The following is a 24012-nucleotide window of genomic DNA, read 5'->3' as shown; positions in this document are numbered from 1 at the left end:
TCGCTTAGAGGGTCGTCTAATGGCACGCATGTTTCGTTTACAGTGAGCGTCATTTTAGCGGGCGGGGTGGCCCAGCTGGCATTCAGGATCAGGGAGGGCGCGCTACCACGGGGCAGAGACAGGTCCCAACACCGCCAAATTTCAAGAACAGCTCCGAGACGTTGTAAAAGAGACTGTGGGCCGTCCCGTCCCTTGCGAGGGCGTGCGCCTCGACCTGCACGCAGGGCGGGGGCGCCGCTGGACAGCTGGTGCCATTGAGCCAGAGGTGGGTCACAGGCGGCGAGGGTGTCCACCATAGCGGCCACACCGCTGACGGTCACGGGGTCAGAGGAGGCCGTGCGGACGCGCCATCCCAGCCAACTAGCACCGGGGAAAGCAGCCGGCACTGAACAGGCTCTAAAAACGTACAAACACACTGATCTACGCTGCGTGGCGGCTTTCACACGCACGCACCTAGAACGGCTATAGAAAACGCCCACGCGGGGTATAGTTCCTGATGATAAACGTCGACGGACGCGTATAGCACAGTACAGCCTGCAGCACCCAACCCACGGACAGCCGTCACACGTACAGTCGCTGACAGCGATGCCAGGGGCGGGCGCTTTCTGGTACTTCGTACATCGGCCAGCGTTCGGAACCGGCCCGGTCCAGCGCCGCCTTGAAGCCTTGGTCTACTACGCTCGGTACCGAGTACGCATGCACGATAAAAAGGGTCAAACAGTGCATGAGCCCGCAGTGCTCAGGTCCGTGTGTACAAAACGCGGCGGAGCAGACGCCTGACATTCGCCAGAGGGTTCCCGTCCCCGGCGCCCAGTGTGTGTGCTCGTGAACCCCACGACCAGACTACAGCACACACCAAACAACGCCGTATTTACAAGCGCAGGCCCATCGCCAGACATAACGCGATCTGGCAGCCCGGCTGCCAGATGACCTTCTTTTGTTCGTCGGTCGGCGCCGCGGCCGTCCGCCAAACGCCCCTGCAAGGTGGCTAGAGTGACGGAGGCGGCGGCCGCGGCGCAAAACCCGCCGCGCGACAGAGGTCACCAGGTCAAAACGCCTCCAGGGACAACAGTGACGACGAACGCCGAAAATAAACTCTCGCACGCCCAACAGCAACAAACCGGCCACGCAGAGCCACGCACGTTTGTACCATCCAGGATTAGGGGTGGAGGCTAGACGGAGCCAACCAATCAGGAGGTGGCACGGGCTCCACCGCCGGTTCTCGGAGGCCACACTGCACGCCACGGGATCTGCCATGCAGCGGGTACGGCGGTGCACGCACCCGCCGTCGCACCGCATAAACACCTGTGAGAGTGTAACAACTACGCGATGAAACGATCGTTTCGGCTTCCACTGAGCATGACGGCGCGGGTGGTATGACGGGGCAGAGGCGGATGCAGGGGTGACAGAGTCAGAAAGGGCTGGGGCAGGACAAAAGAGTTGGCAGAGGCGGTGCAGGCATGACGAGATGGACGGCAGAGGAGGAGTCAGTGCGAAGAGGAGTTCGTCGGGGAGGAGCCAGACCAAGATGAGCCTCGAGTCAAAAAGGGAGTCGGCAGAGGTGGAACCAGGATCAGGAGAGGGTCGGATCGTCACTTCAGCTGACACGATGAGAAAGAGAAATTTCGTTTGACTGGTGATAAAGCCTTACAATGGGAGAACAAAGATCTTAAGTGTTCGCCGATTGGCCAAGGGTGGTAGGGGGAGGGGACCTAACGAAAGCTTCATCACCTTTGAGAACGCTCACGATTATGTTCCTGAGCCTCGCTTATGCACGAAATTGCGGTTTATAACAATTCTGAAGGAACGAGAGCATACTGCAAATATGGACAGAGTGTCGAGTGCCACCAGTGACCTGACAGCTCAGGCAGCAGCCACTGCCGCCTCCCGCCTCAGCACGCTGCCGTTACTGCCGCCTCCCGCCTCAGCAGGCAGCAGCCACTGCCGCCTCCCGCCTCAGCACGCTGCCGTTACTGCCGCCTCCCGCCTCAGCAGGCGGCTATCACTGCCGCCTCCCGCCTCAGCACGCATGAGCTCAAAGACCTCTTCTATCCGCGGTTACAAGTATGAATTCCGACAGGGTCGTCCTCCAAGAGCCCTCCATCTCATGACCACTGTGACCTAGGCTCAACAACGTACTACAGCGCCCGCCGTGCGAGATTCGAAAGATTACGAACACGGCGTCCTCACGGGAGGATTTTGAACGAAGACGGAGGTGTGACAGGCCAGACCGGACGCTGGGGCGGGCAGGGACGGGCCTGGCCAGCGTAACTTCACTGGCCCGGCGGTCCTCAGTGCATCATGTCCACCGCAAGCAAGTGGCCGGCAACTGTCAGATCCCGGTCCGGAATTTTTACTGTTATCTGCAGGCGTTATCGCGGGCTCGACGTGATGAGGGTCCAATAGCAGGCAGCCTGCGCCATACGTGGCTGCGCCCCGCAGCCCCAACGAATTAGAATCGAATTAGATATTCGCCAAACTGGGAACCAGCCTGAGCTAAAATCCGCGACCTGAATCGGCCTTTGGACGGCGACTCAGCAAAGTTCAATACACATCTTACTGTGATATATATATATATATATATATATATATATATGCAAAGTGCCGCGGATAACGATGTCTTAACTGGTATCTCTGTGAAGAGCAACGTGGTATTAACGTTAACAATGTTAAACTTACAAAACTTTTAAGGGCCTCGCGGAGGCGCACCCGCGACCTCAAGCATTTCTTCCGTCACGCCGCCTACGTGCCGGTCTCATGACTTCAGGCTCATCATACACGAGGTCATGGCGTCCCAGGCAGGGAACGCTGCGCAGTTCGCAGCCGCCGCCGCGTCCGAGGGCGAAAGGTCAGGGGGTCGCTCGATGCGGTCGAGTCCGCCCGATATCGACGCCGCTCCGTGCCCCGTGCCCGGCGGGCCGAGGTCGCTGGGGTGGGGGCGTTGCCACCGTCAGAACGTGAGCCTGTCGGGTCGACTGACCGGGCGAGATCGTCCGGTCCTCGCCGGAGGCGTCCTGCCGGCTCAGGGAGAACCCAGTCTGAACGGCCGCAGACTCTCACTCCGGCGTGCGGTGGGCGGCGGGACTCCCAGGCCTTCCTCCGGCACGGTATTCTCTGTTACCGGCAGGGCTCTCAAACACCCGGCGGTGCCCCCAGCCCGGCCGACGGCTAACGGCTCGTCACTTACCATTATCACAAAATTTAACCGCTACAAACTACGAAAGAGACCGATCACAGTGGCTTGAACGACTAGAGGACGCACGCGGCCACAGGCCGCCTAGTTGGCGACCAGCAAGTGCTGCAGGTGCGGGTTGGAGGCGTACGTCAAGCTCTCCAGCAGCTGCTGGTTCTCCGGTGTCAGCGCCGCGAACAGGGCGCCACTCTGCGTCGCGCCGGTGCTGCGCGGCGGCGGCGGCGGCGCAAACACGTCGGCGTCGTACATGCCCGGGGGCATGGCGGTCATCTTGCCGGCGAACGGCGCGAACTCGTGCGCCGGCGGCGGCGCTGGCGACAGCGGCCGGGCTTGCTGCGCGAACGGCGCGAACAGCGCCGGCGGCTGCTGCAGCAGCGCGCGCTGCTTGATGTAGTTGCTGAACTCCGTGGGGCTCATCCGGCTGCCGCGCTTGCCGCTGCTCTTCAGCTTGGTGCTGCCGAACTTGGTCTGCGCGAACGCCGCCGTGGTGAAGGTGACGGGCGCGCGCGGCCGGTGCGCTGCGAACCCGGGCGCCGGGCTGGCAGCGCGGAAGGTCGGGGTCGGCGAGGCCTGCGCCGGCCCGAACGGGCTGCCGGCCGGCGGCGAGGCGACGGCCAGCGAGCCCAGCGACGCCGCCAGCGCCTCGATGGGCCGGAAGCTTTGCGCCTCCGGGTTGAAGGTGGAGGTGACCTCGTGGTCGCAGCGGTCCTCGCTGACGCGCTCGGCGGCCGGCTCCGAGTACAGCAGCTTGACGGCGCCCTTCTCACCGGCGCGGTAGCTGACCTCGCCCGGGTCGATCCAGACGCAGAGGTCCTCCGGCAGGTTCTGGCGGATCTCGGCCAGGGCCAGGCCGCTCTCGCGCGCCGCCGTGTCCAGCACGGGGTCGAGTGGGTCGCCCGTCTTCAGGCAGCGGTAGGCGGAGCCCTTGAACGGCCGGTCCGGATACCAGTGGCTCTGGAACTTGAAGCGCAGCGCCCGCTCCAGCTCCTCGGCGAAGATGTTGACGCGCCGCCGCGGCAGCTTGTTGTACATGAAGGAGATGACGAAGTTGAGCGCTACCTGGATCTCCAGCTGCATGGCTTCGGGCGGCTCGGCTGATGTGGTGACGGTCCACCGCGCACACAGCAGACCTGCGACACGAGCGAGATGTCAGGCCCAGAAGGCAGATCGGCGAGTATCAGGTCGGTCAGGTCATGTGAAGTCTTTCGTCATGTCAGGAACCGGAGCCGCAGATGCCAAGAAATCGGCCTACATCATAAGCATGGGACAGCCACTCGATAGGACCGCTGCAGCCTCCGCTGCACCGCCAGTGAGCCTGCTCTGAAATTCAAAATAGCGCACGGCCCACACGAAACACCACAGCAGCTGCTCTCTGACTCCGTAAGCTCCCCAGCTCGCATCTGACACTGTCAGACGTGGCAGTAAAAGCAGGTCTGAGACACACATCAGCATTCAGCAGCAGCGTCGACAGGTCCGTCCATATATGCCAGGTGAGATGCAAGCACCGCGAGCACTCCGTGCGGAACAATGTGCAAATGACGCCGCCCACGACGTGCCACAAGCCGGGAGGGGCTTGTGCAGGTATAAAATCCGTCAGCAGAATCCTGGTCCGAGTTTGCTGTCGGTAAGCCACACTCAGCACCAGGCCATCACTGAAGGTGGTGGCACTGGGCGATATCGAGTGGCCTAAACAAAATCAGGTCACTTACACGCGCCGGCGGAAGCCAGCGTGACTGAAGCCGCTGTCACGTGACGACAGCTGACTGGAAAACGTCGGCCAAGTAAGCGAAACACAGCTGTTTACCCGCACTGTCCATGGTTTCCAGTGTCAAGAAGTGTGGACCAAAGTCGATGAAAACGCTATAACCAGGAGCGTGCCGTTGGTCCGCATGTAAACTGACGTGCCGTGGGGAGTACAGTACATTTCCGGCTGGGTTTGCAGCACCGTTGTTTTGGACAATCGCCAGCCATTTGCCGTCAGCGCTACAGGGTTTGTCATGAGTCGCTTTCATGAATGGATGAAGCCGTCTTGAGACTGCTGCGGCTCTGTGCCATCAATTCGCGCATTTTCAAGTCCATTCGCTCCAGAGAAGTCACGTGTCGCTGTAGCGTTATAAATGTATCGCTTCCTAAAACAAGCGACCTGCGATGCAGCGAGCACGTGACCTGCAGCGCAGCAAACTTCCAGCGCACAAACACCGATGTCATATAGCAAATATAATGAACAAATATAAAAGCCAGGTAACTGGAAATGTTCGACGGGAACTGCTTGTAGCTTGTGCCAGGTAGTCACTATTTAAAGGGCCTGGATGTTCGAGGCGACCGGGCACGTGGCCGACGGGGACGGGATGTGTCGGGGATCAGTCCCGCGCCAATGTTTACTCTGAGCCGAGGTGTGACTGAGTCACATGGGGCTCTATTTGTGAGCCGATCACGTGGTGCGGCTGTGGCGCGCTGCCAGCGTGACGCGGCCCCCGCCCGGCGGCCTTGGCAGTGGAACAGCGGTGGCGCGCGCCGGCCACAGGAGGGTGGGGGTGGCGTGCGCGCGCGAGAAACCGTACATCACCAAGGCCTGATGCGGCAGCTGGCGTGGCACGGCGCCGCGACCTCAGCTGACCGCCGAGGTCGCGGCGCTGTACGGCTCACTGAGCAGCTCCATTCAGAAATATGTGGTTCGGTTGACCATGTAGATATTCATCAGCCCGAACTCAAATGAGGGTGAACTTGGCCAGCGCAGTAGTAAGTGTTCGTTACGAAGGCTGCCAAGTTCTTGGAACACGTCCATTGCATAAATAATAATATTGCGCGAAACGTCATGTGACATTTGGCCGCACCTGGCCATGAGCTGGTTCTGGCGAAAGACGCTCCCGACGGCGAGCGTTCCTGGCTTCACTGGAACGCCCTCATCCAAACAGTCAATCGACACGCAGCCTGCGAGTAACGCTACAACTGACCGGGCCGGACGCCAGGCTTAAGGGCCGGGCTGAAGAGCACACTCGTGTGTGACGTGCCAGGCTCGTCCGCTCTTTAAACTGGCGCGGTGTTCGCGGAAACGGGACACCGGTACTCTACGGAAGGCAAGCAGGGCGAGCCGGCGCTCTACCGCGCGTCTTCCCCAGCGGAAAAACACGCGGCGGTAACCTACTCAAACTAGACGAGTAGAGCCTCTCACCGGGCGCGGCTTCCGTGTGACACACATCACGCTCCACCGGTAGCGTTATCTCGGGTCTCCGAGTCTGCCTCGGGCGGGCTGCCTGCCTCCCCCCCCCCCCTCCCCCTACGCCCTGACCGTCGCGAACGCCACCGCCAGGCGTGGCGTTCGGTGCCCGAGGACCGGCGATTGCGAGTGGTCCGGTTGATTAACAGCTGTCGCGAGGCCACATCGGACTGCGTCAGCCCGCCCGCTCGAGGTCAGGTGAAGGTCGCACCAGTCGGGCTTCCCTCCCCAGCGTTGTCTAAGCCGCTCTTAAGGGTTAAATGGCCGAATCTTGAGTATGATTGACGTTTAAATGCGCTCTATCGCTACCATGAGCGCTGACCTGCACATGAAAGCCAGAAAACATGTTCACTGCTATGTGCAGGGAAACAGATGAAAGTACTTGCAGCAGCCTGTAGATGGCCGTGCCATAAAAAGTAAGTGAAATGAGAAGCAGCTGTGCCAGATGGCCAGGCATGCCAGCCAACTTTCCCATTTATTGATGTGAGAGACAAGAACGTTAATGATCGCGAAATGGAGAGGTTTGTAACGAAAGCCAATTTGTGCTGGTGAAAACAGTCATCGGACTCGGGAGCTTGAGCGTTTGCCTGCGATTGCAACGTCATTTTTCCTATAATTCCATTGAACTTTTCCAGTGTTTTCTTGTCAACCGTGTTCATATATCAAACGTCTCAGTGATACACTAGTATCATTCACCAAGTCTAGCCAAGACCAAGACGAAGTATACAAGTGTCGGCACAGGGCTCCAGGAGGCGACAATCAGCGTGCCTTCATGACAGCGGGCGGGCATGGCCACGGTCGACTACATCTGGCAGCCGTCTAGCAGCCATTTGGCAGCCCCGTCACATGACGGCCTGTTCGGTAACGGGCCAGTTGAGGCGAGGGAGGCGGGGGGGGGGGGGGGGAGGGCGGGGGTTGTCCGGATAACATTGAGATTCGTGGCGGCTGAATTAGCTTTGGAGGCAAACAGGACAGGGGCACGGGAAGAGGCGCGGTTACCAGGCATCAGCAGCAGGTGGTTCAGGGACCGGAATCGGGGACTCAGAGGAGGTCAGATGTCAAAAATAAATGGTTTGGTTATTCTTTGCAGAGATGCTTAAACTATTTAGCGGCATGGACGAGGCCAAACAGACCCAGACCTGCCGTTCCTCTGCCGTCCTAAGGAGCCCCAGACCTGCTGCTCCCCTGCCGTCCTAAGGAGCCCCAGACCTGCCGCTCCCCTGCCGATCTAAGGAGCCCCAGACCTGCCGCTCCCCTGCCGTCCCAAGGAGCCCCAGGCCTGCCGCTCCCCTGACGTCCTAAGGAGCCCCAGACCTGCCGCTCCCCTGCCGTCCTAAGCAGTCGCATCATGTCAGACACGGCCTAGCCATGCCAAGTCCAAGCCTAGCTTCGCGCTCGCCATTCAAACAGCTGGGCGCTCGTGCTACAGGCTGGCCAGCTGTGCCATAGTCGCCGCGGACGGCATTGGAAGGCCGCCTCCAGTCGATGGTAGGCATCGATCGACGCGTCGAGTGCGACGAACCAAGGTGACGCCCCTCCCCTCCCCCTCCCGCTGCGCTATACCCGCGGAGGTGCGGCCGCTAGACCCGTGTAAGTACCGCCGTCCGCGGTCACCGGACCACGCTGTGCGCCGGCGGCATCGGGCCGCCGCCCACGCCGCGTATGGCATAACGGACGGCTTCTGAACGTGGTTATTGGCCGCCCATTGGCCAGTGCACGCTCATCGTGCGGAATGAGACTTGGCACACGCCTGTATACGGCGCACGCCGTCTGAATAGCCGGCGTCGTCTGTGAGAGGCTGGCTATTGACCACGCCTCGTCCTAGGCGGCAGGCGGTAGTCCGCCTCCGCACGTCCCGGTGGACGTATCAGGAAGTCTTTACTGATTCGACGCCAGAGGCCTTACATAAGCCTTCGGCCAATTTCGTGATGTGAAGGTGGCACGGACAGCTGCACGGACGCGTAACACGAGCCGGGAGAGCGGACACTTCCGGAGATCGGCTGTGACCCCCGCAAAGGGTGGAACGAGCCAGCCAGCACGGGTTGGGGAATGAACAGGCTACCCGTCAATGTTTGGATCTGTAGATTGTGCATCTACAAATCTATCCTATACTGGGTGCTCTTTATCTGACGCTTTGAGAGACATGATCAGGCTAGGTTGTAGCCAAATGTGTTCCCCTCGATCCGCCCTTGCACGAGGTGTGCTCGTACAAGGCTGATGGCATAGTGGAAATTGCGACGCAACGAGCCGGCGTCGAGAAAGTTCCCGTCGTGGCAGAGCAGCGTAACTGCCAGCGCGCCGCGTGCTGGCCTGAACACGCCCTGCCCTACCTGCCTGGCAGAGTGGCGTATCTGCCGGGTGACCGGGTTCGCTGTCTGGTGGGCCACCCGGTCGGCACCGCTGACACCCGTGCTGTGCTCCGGGTCCGCGGGTGCGCAGGGTGGCGGAGATCACACACGGAGCAGTGGGGGAGGGGGGGGGGCGGTGTCGCGGGGGACGGCCGCGAGCGGGCGCTGGCACATCACGTGTAGAGTGGCTGAAGAAGTGGGTTTCCCTTCCTCTGTCCTTGGGATGACGATCCTACGTTCGTAGAGCTACGCACGAATTTATAGCAAGCCGGACCAAAGCCGTAATGATACCAGCAGCGTCAAGAGATCAGATCGGTTAGTGAGCCCATGAATTAAGACGCGTGGGGAGCCTACGTAAAAAGACAAGTGTTCGCAAGAACCGATGCAAAAAGGCACAAGTGAGGCAGGCTGTGGGCGGCCTACCAGGCAACAGCTGCACCGTGTACCTAAAAACCGCTGACAATGCCGGGCTGTGGTGCTTCCGAGTGGTGACGGCAAACAGGCAACGGCTGACGTCACTGACCTCGTTAGTCTATACCTGCATATATCCGCAGGTTTCTTGAGAACGAGAGGAGTGTGAATTCCTCCTTTGCGCAAAAATATAAGCTTACACGCACTTAGCATTCGGTGTCCATTTCATTCGGTTTCCGTGCCTCAAAGCCTCGTTAGAATGCGCTAGGACACCTGACATGGCTAAGGCACCGCTAGCGTCGCTTCGCAGCAAATTTCTTTAAGTGTTGACGAAATCAACACAGCATGATGTCAGGTGTGAATGGCGTATTCGTACCGGTAAAGTAAACGAAAGTACCATGTCAGTCGCCATGGTCCAAAGAAGGCTGCAAAGTGTCAGTATGACAAGAACTTTGTTAGGCTGTTTCGTTCTAATTTGCCCGATTGCCTGTCACTAATAACAGGCGTGAAAGGCGTAAGAGACTAGGGTGATCAGGCGTGAGAGCTAGAGGGGACTATGATCAGGCGTGAGAGGACGAGCGGGCCATGATCAGGCGTGAGAGGACGAGCGGGCCATGACCAGACGTGAGAGCACGAGCGGACTATGATTAGGCATGAGAGGACGAGCGGGCCATGATCAGGCGTGGGAGGACGAGCGAGCCATGATCAGGCGTGAGAGCACGACCGAGCCATGATCAGGCGTAAGAGGACGAGCGGGCTATGATTGGGCATGAGAGTACGGGCGGGCCATGATCAGGCGTAAGAGGACGAGCGGGCTATGATTGGGCATGAGAGGACGAGCGGGCCATGACCAGGCGTGAGAGCACGAGCGGACTATGATTATGAGTGAGAGGACGAGCGGGCCATGATCGCGCGTGAGAGCACGAGCGGACTATGATTATGAGTGAGAGCACGAGCGAGCCATGATCAGGCGTGAGAGGACGACCGAGCCATGATCAGGCGTGAGAGGACGACCGAGCCATGATCAGGCGTGAGAGGACGACCGAGCCATGATCAGGCGTGAGAGGACGACCGAGCCATGATCAGGCGTGAGAGGACGACCGAGCCATGATCCGCGTGTGCCGGGCCCCACACGCGGAGTTTGTTCAGCTTCAGGTGCTGGTGATCGTGCTGTAAGGGAGGCCTCATGGCAGCCACTCAGTTTTGGGGTTATTGAGCATGGCTGTTTGGTGCGCCTTACGCCATAAAACTATGCGCCGATGCTGATGCTGAGGCTGTGAAGAACAAGAGTAGGCTACACACTTTTCGCGGCTCTTTGCTAATATCACGAGCGTAGCCCTCGACACTTCATCAACGGTTCCATCGAAAGTTGAAAGCCAGAATTGCAGTCACAATATGGGAAGCCAGATGTATGAGGGCAATATGGAACGGCGTTGCAGCATGGGAGGTTGTAATACAAGTGCAGCATGTTATCGAAAATGTTCCTCAAGCCGCTTATACGAGTGCCATGCAAGCCACTCACATGTGCCCCAGGCGTTATTATGGCCAGTGTGTCACTGGTGCTCCACAAAAGGGCTCACGACAACGTGTGTCCCGCTTCTTTTCACACACAACTAGCCTTGACGTTTCTCCCACTACGTGTTCATTTCCTCCTGTTTCCCAACTTTCGCGGGCCCTTCACTTTCTGTGTTTTTATCCCGCCTCATCTTTCTCCTGTCGTCGAGGCTGTCGACCGCGCGACCTCCAGCAGCGACCAAGGTCACATTCCGCACGCAGGGTCACGACCGCTCACGCTCCGATGCAGCTTGTTTTGGTCGTTGCGCCGCGGGCCACGATACTGCAGCCCCAATTTAGTGTCTACTACACGCAGTCGACCTTAAAGGTTACCAGATGTTGCCAAATGGCGTCGGCCAGCGAATCCAATGCACAGGAATGTGTGTCGTTAGGCGCAGATGTCTGAAAACAGTGCGCAGCATCCCTGCTCTCGGGTCTGGCCGCACTACACCGAGCTAATGTGGCGGCAAGTCACGAGTTTAAGTCAGTTGTTAAGAGGCGTGATTGCTCGCATACGGAGAAAATATGTGAGGTACAATGATGCACTTGCCAATTGTACGTACCAGCGATCTGGCATTGCGCATCAATGGTTACTGGTACTCAATAGTTCACAATAGACGCACATGGATGAGTTTGCCTTCATCACTAGACATTTAGCTAGAATGGCCAGCCTGTAATTTATCACGCAAAAATAGTTGTGACCAATGAGTATGAAGCCAGACGTGCAGCAATGTCAGCAATTTTGGCATTGGTCCGTAATGATCACCTGCGGCCCGGTCCCTGAGGCGGTGGATGCGCCCCCAACACAGGAGCACCGTACACTGCCCCTGCACGAGACGGAGTGGCCTAGTCTGGTGCGGCCCGGTCCCCAGTCCGGTGCGGCCCGGTCTGGTGCAGTGTAGTGCGGTGCGGTGCGGTGCGGTGCGGTGCGGTGCGGTGCGGAGCGGAGCGGTTCGGTGCGGTGCGGTGCGGTGCGGTGCGGTGCGGTGCGGTGCGGTGCGGTGCGGTGCGGTCCGGACCGGTCCGGTCCGGTGCAGTGCAGTGCAGTGCAGTGCAGTGCAGTGCGGTGCGGTGCGGTGCGGTGCGGTGCGGTGCGGTGCGGTGCGGTCCGGTGCGGTGCGCTCCGTCCGCCGGAGTGAACCCCTTCAGCCGGGCGGCGCCGCCCCAGCGGGGACCTTGGACCGCCGGCCGAAGCCCCACAAGCGTGCTGCAGCCGGCCCGGTCCGTAGGGACTCGGCCGTGCCGCCGAGCCGAGGTCACCGGCACCGACCTCCCGCCGCGCACAGGCCCGAGTCGCTGGAGTGCTGGGCGCTGCAGACTGGGTACTGCATTGCGGGAACAAGGAGAGGCACAGTGGCTTCCAACTTGAACAAAACATAGCTCCTGCCCCTCTGATCGCAGATACAAATCTGACACAGGTCCGGTGGTTTTGTGCGGTAAAAAATAAACGGCGCTTTGTCGCACCCCGCACTCAAAGTTTCTCAAGTTATCATACCCATGTACTACAGATAGATTTGAAACACTCGCCTGTCTCGAGGAAGACAAGATTGGAGAAACACAAATCTCCTACAGTCTCCTACTCCACAAACCTACTCCTCGTCCACCACCACCAGCAATGAAGTGTATCACTGCTATCAGCAGCATATGTGTAGAAACGCCGCTATTGATGTCTACAACCAGGCATACCAAAGGTCTTTTTAATCGGGATAGTGACGATGGTTTGAGCTAATCTCTTTTTACACAATGATAAGAGCAGCTTTGATCTTGATGTCACGGTCATAAAATCAGCCCTTACTTCCACGGAAACATCTCCGAGGCCACCAGATACGGCGATGGTGGGCGAAACTACTGGGACCCTGGCCCCCGGGTACTCTGGTACGGCAGGGCGTCGCGAGGCCAGAGTCTGGCCCTGGTCTGTCCGCTCTTGCCAGAGACGCAACCACCGGTGAGTTTGCACTAGTGACGAGGGAGCAGTCGGATTGGAGAGACAAAGGACAATCGCAAGATTTTATCGTGATTGTAAGTATCGTGTGTCGTATCGTAAGTATCGTATATCGTGTAAGTAAGTATTATAAGATAAGATTATATCGTAAGCCGTTTTCCGTCCTTCTCAACTCTGCGCGTGGGAGTGCCAGACAGCCACGACAACCGAACTTTGAGCTGCCTCTGTGCTGTGCTGCGCTGTGCTGTGCTGTGCCGTGCTGTGCTGTGTTCTTTTCTATTCTGTTCTCTCGAGGCCCCAGTTCCTACCAAGCGCTTCATCCCTCACAAAGCTGATGTTATTAGGTCGTTTTAATCCCTTATATTGCTCTGGTTCGAATATGGGAGCGGCGCAGCATCTTCATGACTTCCGGCCTCGAAGCGTGACTCGGGGCCCAGGGATGGATGAGCGGCTCTACGAGCTGTTCGAGCGATGCATCAAGCTCCAAACCCGACATTGCAGCGTCATCTTGGGCTCAGGTCCGGATGGCGCGCATCAACTGGGAAGGTCCCATAAAGGTATCGAAACGGAAGCATGTTAAATGCTGATCACTGACTTAGAGATTGGCTGCAGCGCCGGGATTACTCATGCTGTAACGCAGCCTCATCAGATCCGGAGCTGGATTTGTCAACGCTAATAGAAATAGCCTCGGCAATACACATGCATCAGATAAATATACGTTTTTGCTGTTGTTACATTTGCAACTTTTTAGATCGGATCAGGCACATAGTTTTCAGATGAGTAACGCCCTGCGTGAGGTCCAGCGTAGCTCCGTAGGGTATAAGACATGTTTCTCTTGTGGCTAAGTGCTGTTAACAGTATGTGACGTAACAAGTAGCTGTAAACATCCCTCTGGTCCCATCACAAACTACAAATTGAGACTATGTACGCCATGATTTTATATTTGAATGGAGCTTTGAGACCTGCAAAGCCAGTTCATGGCTTGGTGTGAGAGCTGCCACGCATCTGAGGTATAACTACGGTACAGAGCTCATGCGCAGATAATTTTATGAGCATAAATATGCATATATATATATATATATATATATATATATATATATATATATATATATATATACATATGATTCAATAAGGAAGAATTTAATCAAATACGCCAAAATATGGTATCGAACACTAGGATATAACACCAAAATAAAAATTGATACAATCAATTCAAAACAGACTGTATATTTGTGATTACTGCATTATATTACACTTATATCATAAAAGTATCATAATATGATGCAATCCTATGTAATCTAACATGATGCCATACAATTGTCAGAACAGATATATTGGTATAACCCAGTTGACATAAATCGTATATTTCTAATGAAGTGTTGTATGCATTTAAATTTCATGGGTGGAGCACACAGATTTTTGCTTGGTATGTACGACTAGGCTTTCTCGACTGAGTGAAAGAAAACCATGTGCCTGATTGCCTCGTGTCAGGTTTGGCGCATGGCTAATGGACGTAACCTAGTAACTCTCTTTCCGTGCGGTCCCTTTCATTTTTGCGAGCTTCTGCAGTTCCATGCTTCGACGCGGCGAGACGAACGAAATCCGAGACGACCTTCGGAGAGACCCGTGGGGACGGAGGCCGTCATTGCATTATTCAAACAATCTGACCGATCCCTTTAACGAGTGCCTACAAATTTTGGGGCTCGCGATACGAGATATACGATGTTGCAAAAACCCTTGCCAGCGCTGAGGACCCGGCAGGCAAAACATCGCCTCGGCGGCCAGTGACTCCGTCCGCTTGGGAGCCCAGCGCCGAGGACCCAGCAAGCAAAAAATCGCCTCGGCGGCCAGTGACTCCGTCCGCTTGGTAGTGAGGGCTTTTTCCTAGGGCCGCCAATCGCCGCTGCGGCGCTGCATATGCATGGCCGTCGCGCGGGCGTGGCTTTTTGCGCGTGGTCCGACACGGCGGGTGTTTTTGGCGCGATTGGACCGTCGTCAGGCCTTTTTCTTGCCAGCGCGCTAAGGCTGGGCAAAACACGGTTTGCGCGCGCCGCAAGAGTTCTTGCACGAGGTCAGTGACCCCGCAGACGTCAGTGCTTTGTGGGCACCACACAGGGCATTGCTATTCGATAGCTGTTGGCGGAAGGAGACTGGACTGGGACGTTGATCAACGAGGACACGCGATACGTTTTTCTGCTTTGTTTTTGCTACGCTGACAGTAATTCGGCCATGTAGTTGGGATTAGATGACGCGCGAGGACAAATGTACCTAGGGGAGCAGCACTTTTTACCAGAGGGAACAATGCAAGATGAGGGTTGTGCCTCATGCACTCATGTAACGACCGCTTGGTTCTTTTTTTTGTCCCAGGGCGAGCTTGTAGACTTGGTTACGCGAACTGGTTACGGCAACCGTTCAGCGATGTTGTGATAGGGTTCTTAGAATTGTGATTGCTGGAGCAATGGGCTCCTCGGCAGTTGAGTAGCTGACAGCAGTTCAAGCCGAGAGAAGTAACGGCAACTGGACGACCGGGGCGTGAACTGGTTCGCTCTAAGCATTACTCAACTCTTGGCAGTGGCTGCCTAACGCTTAGATGCAGAGTGACGTAAACACGTGATCCGTATGGTGATTGGGGGCTCAACAAAGGCCTTTTCTAAACCAGCTTGTAAATGGCGTCTCATGGCTCCCCAGGGAATGTAGCTGAAAAGCTCGACTTAAAACTGCAACACGGCACTATCAAGTGCCGCCACTTCAAATGTTGTGAAAAGGATCAAGCGCTCATCTACTCATTTCATGTGCATTAGCCGATGGCGGGTCGCATGCATCGCCCACGTCGTTGTCCTTAAACATCTTGGCACCGTTCAAACATCGGACAACTTATTGATCAAAAGATTGTAGTGTTTTAGCTTTTCCAATAGCTTATCAATCAACATGTCGTGTGGACAAACACTAATCAGACACAAGCATTGAACTGCTTCAGACACCGGTGCAAAGAACGTATTTAAAATGAAAGTGGCAAGCATACGACACCCCGATCCCTTACGTCTCGATTGATGGCGTGCTTCGGAGGAGGTGTTCACCGAGGCAGCGGGGCGTCCGTGCGCGGCACCACCAGTGTTTGTGCACACCTTAGGGTCAGTACCCGGCCTCTTGTGGGACTAATATGACCTGAAGGTCCACATCCGGTCGAGGCGTGTTTACGGGCCACCGTGACGTCAGCAGTTCGGTGCACCGTCATTGGCTACTGAGGACATGACGTCACTACAGATCGATGCTGGCCGACGAAGGTCACCACCATTGAAACTCGGGGAAGATATCCCATTGAAACGAACATTCGCGGTGGTCATTGTGCCGAAAATGAAGGCTTTACATGTATAGATCAGATTCGGATTTTAAACGTTGAACGCATGGCAATCACAACCTGTGCTGTTTATGTCTGTGTGTGTCTGTGTGTGAGTGTATGATGAACTTTGACGGAACTTTTCAGTGAAGAGTCCAGCTAACAGACGTTTCGCGCGTCCAAACCTATGCTTAACAGTCTTTGAACATTCCGAGTCGACGTTTAGTCATCACCATAGTTTTTTTCTAGGCGTTCGTCTTGAACAGAATGCAAGGCAATGGCTGACCTGAGACGACCTTCAGTGTCAAGCGCCTGACTGCGTCCTTTTAGTCCGTGATGTTCCCTAGATGGTGGCAGCAGCGTCGTCTTCCGATCAGGAATTACACATTGCTCAACTGCACCGCCGCCGCCCCCCCCCCCCCCCCCCCCCCCACACACACACGCAGCCGACCGACCGGCACGCAGCCGGACGCGGTAAACAATCCCGGGTCACCTTGACAACCTATGCCAGCTGACGCTTGCGTGCCGATACGGTCGACTAACGGTTGTTGACGTACGATAATTCCGTCCGTGTCGCCGACTGACTGACTGCGCAAGCCATGTCAGCATAAGGTACCCTTGGTCCATGGTCCATTCATTTCATCATCCACAGGCCCAAAGCAATGGCATGACTTTTCGTTGGCGTGCGATGATTGGACGTGGAGCGCGGAGCGTTGCGAAGATGGTATGCCCTGCGAGCTGCGCGGTTTCCGCGAAAAGCTCATTCCCTATTTCGTTGCATTCCTCTGCCTGCGGGTCTCAAGCTCTGTTGTTAGGGCCGGCCTGTTTTACACCATACATTATCCAAAGTTTCCAGCCAGGAAGTAAGGCGAAATAGAGGAAGCCCCACAGCAGTCCCACGAACTCTGACATGCACCCGCTTTTCCAGTCAAATTTAACTAAACCTTGGCACTTGGCTATAGGCGATGGTACAATGCCTTAAATAATAGTCTATAGCATGTGTTATTATAACAATGTAACAATAAAGCTTAATAACGACTTAAGAATGATGTCTGTGTTTTGTTGCAAATGTTTGGATTTGCGTACCACTGTGTGAAGCGGTAGGATCTTGCAAAGCAGAAAGCAGATGTCCGTAATGCGCAATGCCTTTCACGTATAAGCGACAGCATGTGTCATGTGTTGCCACCTTCTGTGTGCACCGCGTCTGTGTATCACACACGTGTAACACTGACCATATGCCCGCCATTGGTATTGTGTCGCTTTTCAAACACATGATATATTAATATTGAATACGAGCGGCTCCTCGTTGTCCGGGATCTTAAAGCTCTAAAGTGCTGCTCAAGGGGTGTAATATCTTGCCAAGAGCAACAAAAGATGTAAAACGGCGTATGCTTTGTGACGTGCACTTCAAATCCAATGCTTTTTATGGGACGGACGGCTTTTACAGACCGCGGTTAGGTCTATCCTTTACACTTGGTCTGCATCCTGTCAAACACAGAACAAGAATGAAGATATCGACGCGCGTGTGTGTGTTTAGGGTTATTAGATTGGCCTCTACAGGTTTCTCAGCAGCTAGACCACTTTGCTGCAGCGAATTCCGACCATTTTCGGCAAGGCTTCAAACATGGACAGAATGAAATCAAATTCTACCGAAGCGCGACGAGGAAACTTCGGATCTCCCGAGGAATTTGCGCCCTGGGCGTGGTACGCTCTACAATGAAGGCCAGCCGTCTACCGATTTAGGAGAGGTAGAACGGAGATCGCACCACCTCATGCCTGACGAGTGACCCTGGTGTAGCAGCCGTGCTCACTGCCCTGATGTAAGTCAAGGTCAGCTGGGTTAACTACTATAAATACGCACTGGAAATTATATATATATATATATATATATATATATATATATATATATATGTACGTATATATATATATATATATATATATATATATATATATGTATATCCCAAATAGTATCTTCTTTACATATAACATCGATAAATAAATATACTTACTTGATTTGTAACATACTCAAACCCATACATCTACAAACGCGCGCACAAGCACGCATGCACACACGCACGCACGCATGCACGCACACACGCATGCACGCACGCACGCACGCAAGCACAGCGGATCACAGTGCGGTGCATTCCATATGATATGGCACACCGCTTTCGTGTAATGGGCGAGAAGATTACACAATCATTCACACAGATAAGCAATATCCTGGAGATGAGATGCCGTAGCATGCCGCCATGGCCAGTCACAGCTGGCGCCTCAGACTAGGGACATCGTGCTGATACACCAACCCGTTGACGTCGCTTTGAGCCTGCCGCACAGCAACAGGGAGACCTTAGTGGAGATTTTAGTAGCATGGCAGATGCAGAAAGCGTATTTTTCGTAAAGGATTTGGTCCGAACCTTTTTGAATGGATGGATTTGTGGGATCGGAGCTCAAGTTAAGCAATACTTGTTGCGTTAGCACTGACCCATATATCAAAGGAAGTGTTTTAAATCTGTATGGCGTTTTGAACTAGGATGGACATTTTGAAGGTCATTTAGTGCGCTTTATAGGCCTGTTATTCTTAAAGGAATGTGCCACATTTGAAGGCATTGAGGCAAGTAGTTAACATGACGAAAGAAGCTCATCTATATTTACTGGTATTCTTTTGACTGGAAATCGTTGCTCTCGACAACAAAACTTCTCTATGTAGTCAATATGCTCCTCAATACGTCATTGTTTGATTGCGTCATCGCACCTGGCACAACAGTGATTGAGAGCCAATGGGCGGCCGTGATGTGTGGACGTTGTGCTCACAAACGCTAGGTATGAAAGACTTGACGGTCACGTTTTTCTTGGTGTCGATCGCCGCAAGGTCAATGGAGTGACAAGATTTGAATAACGCTATTATGACGCCGTGGATGTCTGGGTGACCTTGAAGTAACCTACAGAAAAAGTGTGCACATCTCCTTTCAAACACGATTCACGTTTTATGTTACATAACACAGAAAATTTGACATTGGTACTAGTCATGATTGAAATAAGGCTTGTTATCCAATAACTTAAGAAAAGTGCCGTAATCAAGCATGTGGATGCAAGTAAATGGTGTAACACCATGGATAAATATGCAAGAACACTATGAGAAAGAGCAAAAACAGGCACACACAACGAAATTTTAGCTCGGAAACATTGCACCCCTTAGCACAACACGTCCCTAGAAGCCAAAGTACTCTAAGTGAGTCAGCCCGCCTGGTACGGTGACAATTTGAACGTCCAGTTTGGCAGCCCTTATACGTCGTACAAACGTTTGATGACGAGGGTGGCGTAAATGATGATGACGACATCACAAACGATGACGTATTTAGGGGAATATTTTCGAAATGGTGAGGTTATATTGCCTTGAGAAGTCTTTTCCACTTAAGCGTATACCTGTTTTTTACGAATGGGCCTATTTTATCATACCCGACGCTTGTCCCAATATCTTCATATGTGGAACATTCCCTTTAAAAAGTTTAAGAGCGTAAGAACGCTCTTGCCCACGCCGTTCAATTCACGTTAGCCCCTGAGTGCGCACGTTCAAGGGTATGTGCGCCCACATCGCATTGCGTACTCTGAGACTTCGGTGACAGGCACGATCCAGGACAATCACGCGTGCCGCCGGCCGCTAAGATCAGTCGCTGCGCGTCGTCGCGCATCATAAGGAACGTCAGCCGCCTGCACAGACGCGAGTAGACTGTGCCGCGGCACACGGGTGCGAGACGGCGCAGCATTCACAGCGGCAGAGCACGGGGGAGATAGGGCGCGGCCGGCGCGGGGGCGCAGTTCAGCCATCACGTGACTGGCTCTGCACACACTCGAACATCCAGGGTCACAATGATAGCACGCCCCGCCAGAAAGTCCACACTCCGGGTATGGTGCGACAGCCGACGGGAATGGGACCATCTGGCGAGACATGTGCACGGAAAGAGCAGGAACCCGCGAAGGGCACACTGAAAACCAGTCAGCCCCAGCTCTGAAACTGGCGTACAGAATCGTTTGCAAGCTTATGGGCTCAGTGGCAAAGGAAACGCAAGCAAAAAAAGCCTGTGGTCCAAAAATTCATGGTGATGAGGAACGTTATCAGTCAAAATAGAGTATGACTGAACTGAACCGTGTGCTCATAGCTTTAGGCCAAGACACATTGAAGATCAGCGAGTACAACGTAAACCCCACAAAGCAGCGACAGCTCCCCCGCTGTTGAAACAGCGATGTCCATCATCCCAGTCCGTTTTTGCAAAAACTTAGTGGCAGTTTCCTTTCTTTCTGAATAAGGGAAAATGCGTTGTGGTGCCCAACTTCAGAAACTAACGATCTTGGCAAGAGTTTCTGCTCCATATCTTTCGCTCAGGTTTTCTGACGCGAGATGTTAGATAAACACATGCATGGTGTATGATATCTTAAGTTGGCAGACACCACAAGTGATTTTACCAAATTTATGGACGCTTATGTCATGCCAGTAGTGCATCTTTCTACGGTTGCGTCATTACAAACATCAATTAGCATCAAATATCGACAAAAGCGGTGGTGCCAAGGCGTCAGCTTTTTTTTGTAGCAAGCTAGCTCTAATCAAGTGGGTATGCTTAAGTTATCTGATTAGTCAATATCTTGAATAAATTTCGCAAGAGCGTCGGACAGTGCAGCTCCATCCTCACAATGTTTAACCAATCTAAAGGGGTACTTTATCCCTTAAGTTCAACCAGCCATCTATCTTTGCTTTCCTCAGACCTTGGTCCTCAGCCACGACTGACACCACGAACGTGACCTTGTCAACGAACACACGACGACCTGTCACTCGCCTCCACCAGACGTAGGCCGCCACACACCGCCTTATCAAAGCTCCTCGACAAACCCTGCCTTATCTGCAGTCTGCATCGTTCCCACCAGAGAAGCCGGCGAAGTTTTACCATTAGCTGAGCGTCGCGCTGCAACGATATGGCGGCCAAGGCCCGCCGGAGGTTCAAGCAAGGTTACTTGAGGAGGGATAGGCGCAGACAAGGCTGTCTCGGACGTGTGAACAGGTAAAGACAAGGCTGCCCTAAGAATGTGGGCAGATGCGGATTAAGCTGTCTCAGATACGGGAGACGAATAATCCATCATGCAGAACACAGGCATCCATCATTAGCCCTATTTAATCCCGAGTTTTTTTTTCTTATCGAGTGCAGCTAATGCTCGTCGATTTAGTGCAGCCCCAAACATGAAGGGGCCTTGCAAATTGCTTGACGTTTTCTTAATGTGCATTATCACCCAGCAAGTGATTTTACTCTTATGTGGACTGCTGCAGCGAGAAACTAGTTCAAAGCAAGATGCTGGTAGTGTTGAACTGTAAAAGTGGTAAATATGTCTGTTCGCCCAATGAAACTTAGAGGTGTCTTCCTTTTAAAAGCACAAGAAACCTCTAGCACCGGCTTAGATGGCAAGGCAGTTGCAGTTTCTAAGTGGAAACACTTAAATTCTGGTTGACCGAAAGCCGAGAGTTGTGCAATCTGCTTTTCTCTAAGTGGTGGGACGAGAGGAGTTTAGTTATTGCGTACGCTCGGCATGTCAACAATCCAGGACAAAGTGCAAATGCTGTCGTCACCAGAAAGAAGCAAGATGTCGTCTGCCAACACCAGAAAATTTTGCGCATCCGAGAGCTACAAGATGTGGTTATTGACTATGTTTTTGACAGTCTGTGCCTGACAAACGCCAAACCATACCGGTGTTCTTTCATGTTGCCGGATAGACAAATATATATATATATATATATATATATATATATATATATGTATATATACATATATATATATATATGTATATATATACATATATATATGTATATATATATATATATATCGATATACATGTATATATAAATTTGACATGCTGGGCAGACAGGCATGCGGACCATGTTTGGCCAGAGTTTCATGGGTACAGGCAAGCATGATCGTTCGAATCCGAGATGGGTAGCGCTTCGAACTTTGAAGGCAAGTTATCCAACTCGTGATGAATAGCCCCACCAATATCGGACGCGCAGTCCACCATGGCCATCTTCGCAGACCAATTAGGGGTTCGCCATACTAGCCATCGCTATCTTTGAAATGGATGCGTTACTCAGGCTTTTACAAGAGCGTCAACATTTAAAGCCTGATCTTAAAGACCCCATGCATATCAATGTCATAAATCACATATGCCTAGTCTATATCATGACGCTTTCGGTGGAAAGAAAATAGGGATACGTATATGTAACATTTTTACATTTGCCAATAGGTTTTACAACCATCGCCAGGAGCAGCGTATCGACTTCACATCACATTGCAGACAATATATATATATATATATATATATATATATATATATATATCGCTCACTCACCAAGTTGTGATAATTCATATCAACATATGTTGATCAACTTATGCATCCTATATTGGCTCGAGACGCATCTCACAGAACAACGAATTTCTCGTCAATACACACACACAAACGCACTCACACACGCACACGCACACGCAAGCGCACACGCAAACGTACACACACACGCAAACACAGACGCACACACACACACATACACACACACACACACATTATATATATATATATATATATATATATATATATATATATATATATATATATATGTATGTATATATGAGTGTGTGAGTGTGCGTCGTGCCACATGCCTTTTCTTTGCGTTGCATCGTTGGCTAACCAAAATAAAGTGATCATGTATTGCCCAGGGTTTAATCTGCATTCAACAGAGCATGGTCTTTAAAGGCAAGTTAGGAGGACAAACCAGCTCTGCCCCAGCGTCCCGCCGCCATATGGTGGCCCCGCTGTGCAGTACGAGAAGGTCAGGTGACGGCGGCCTGACAACATACCGACCTAACCTGCTCCCTGCACTGAGACCAGAATGGCCTCGGCATGAATCATGCATGACATCTGCGACACCACCGACATTTAGGCAGCCACCGTTACGGTGAAGTGGGTATGGTGAATTCATGCCTTTGGGTCGTGGAAGAGAGGTCGAAATGGTCACAAAACAGGTCATACGGGACCGTCTAGAAGTTCAATATCCATGCTAACACATACCACAAACTGACAAAGCTCGGGAGACCCTCATGCTACATCAAAGATCACGCGCGTAGCGCAGTATTTGACCCAGATCAAACTAATCGCCTCTACCAAAACCACCAATCACTTAATAACACAACGTCCGGTGCTGTCCTCCGTCACAGTCGTCACACGCTAGCGCACGATCGAGGCTGTGCCTGACGTACCGCGCGCCGCTCACCTGTGTCGGCCGCGTCAACCCCGCCGCTGTCAGCGCCGCACTGACCTTCTCTCGCCGCGGCGGGCGCGCACTCCACTGGCCCAGTGACGGGGTGCGACGGTGGCGCCCTGCCTGCGCGGCGGCCGAGCGGCGAATGACGGTGCCGGCCGACGCCAGCCTATATGGATTCGGCCGGCGCGCAGGCGAAAAAACAGCCGCCTCCGCGCCGCCGCGCTGGGCACCTCTTTGTGTTTCCGCCGCCAATGTCAGGCCGACGCTCGACGCGCCGTCGAGGGAGGGGGAGGGGGGAGGGGGAGGGGGCAGAGCGTGACGTCAGCAGTGTGCGTGGGGGCGGATGTTTTCGCTCTCCGGCTCATTCATTCCGTCCGCTTCCGATGGGTGTTGCGGCGATCCCAGACGAAATTCCGGAAAGTGAAGCTCAGCAGGCGGGAGTTCATGTTGGTGTGGCCGACACGGCGATGACAGTATCGTCTGGATGAATCTAACCCGCTTCAGCCGCCCCATAGCTGAACAAAACACCACCGACCTCTTCCACATCCAGTGTCGCCGCCTAGGAAGAAATGCACTCAGAACATTCTTCAACCCAGGACCAGGAGGCCCGTCGTCGTTCTAAACCGACGGCCCACCGGCCTACCGGCTGCGGTCGTCAGCCAAGACTCTGCCCCACTGCCGCCCTGGTGAGACCTCACTCCGAGCACCCGCATAGA

The 24012-nt window shown here is 54.0% G+C and overlaps 1 protein-coding gene across 2 annotated transcripts; it reads right to left on the bottom strand.

Annotated features, from left to right (window-relative positions):
- Nucleotides 1-793: 793 nt before the first annotated feature.
- LOC119113705 (protein Tob1) lies at nt 794-23315 on the bottom strand. 2 transcript variants are annotated; one of them, XM_037237974.1, is made up of 2 exons: nt 23306-23315; nt 794-4323 (listed from the first exon to the last, which is right to left on the bottom strand). In XM_037237974.1, exon 2 carries the CDS (start codon nt 4268-4270, stop codon nt 3278-3280), a length of 993 nt encoding a protein of 330 aa, XP_037093869.1. In that variant the 5' UTR covers nt 4271-4323; nt 23306-23315; the 3' UTR covers nt 794-3277. The 2 variants fall into 2 exon arrangements, with proteins under 2 accessions (XP_037093869.1, XP_037093870.1); XM_037237975.1 differs by lacking the exon at nt 23306-23315 and adding an exon at nt 4903-4984.
- Between the last annotated feature and the right edge of the window lie 697 nt (nt 23316-24012).

This window comes from Pollicipes pollicipes, unplaced genomic scaffold, assembly GCF_011947565.3.
Source record: "Pollicipes pollicipes isolate AB1234 unplaced genomic scaffold, Ppol_2.1 Scaffold_7262;HRSCAF=8765_pilon_pilon_pilon, whole genome shotgun sequence".
Lineage (NCBI taxonomy): Eukaryota > Metazoa > Arthropoda > Thecostraca > Pollicipedomorpha > Pollicipedidae > Pollicipes > Pollicipes pollicipes.
This window is presented reverse-complemented; position numbering and strand designations above follow the sequence as displayed.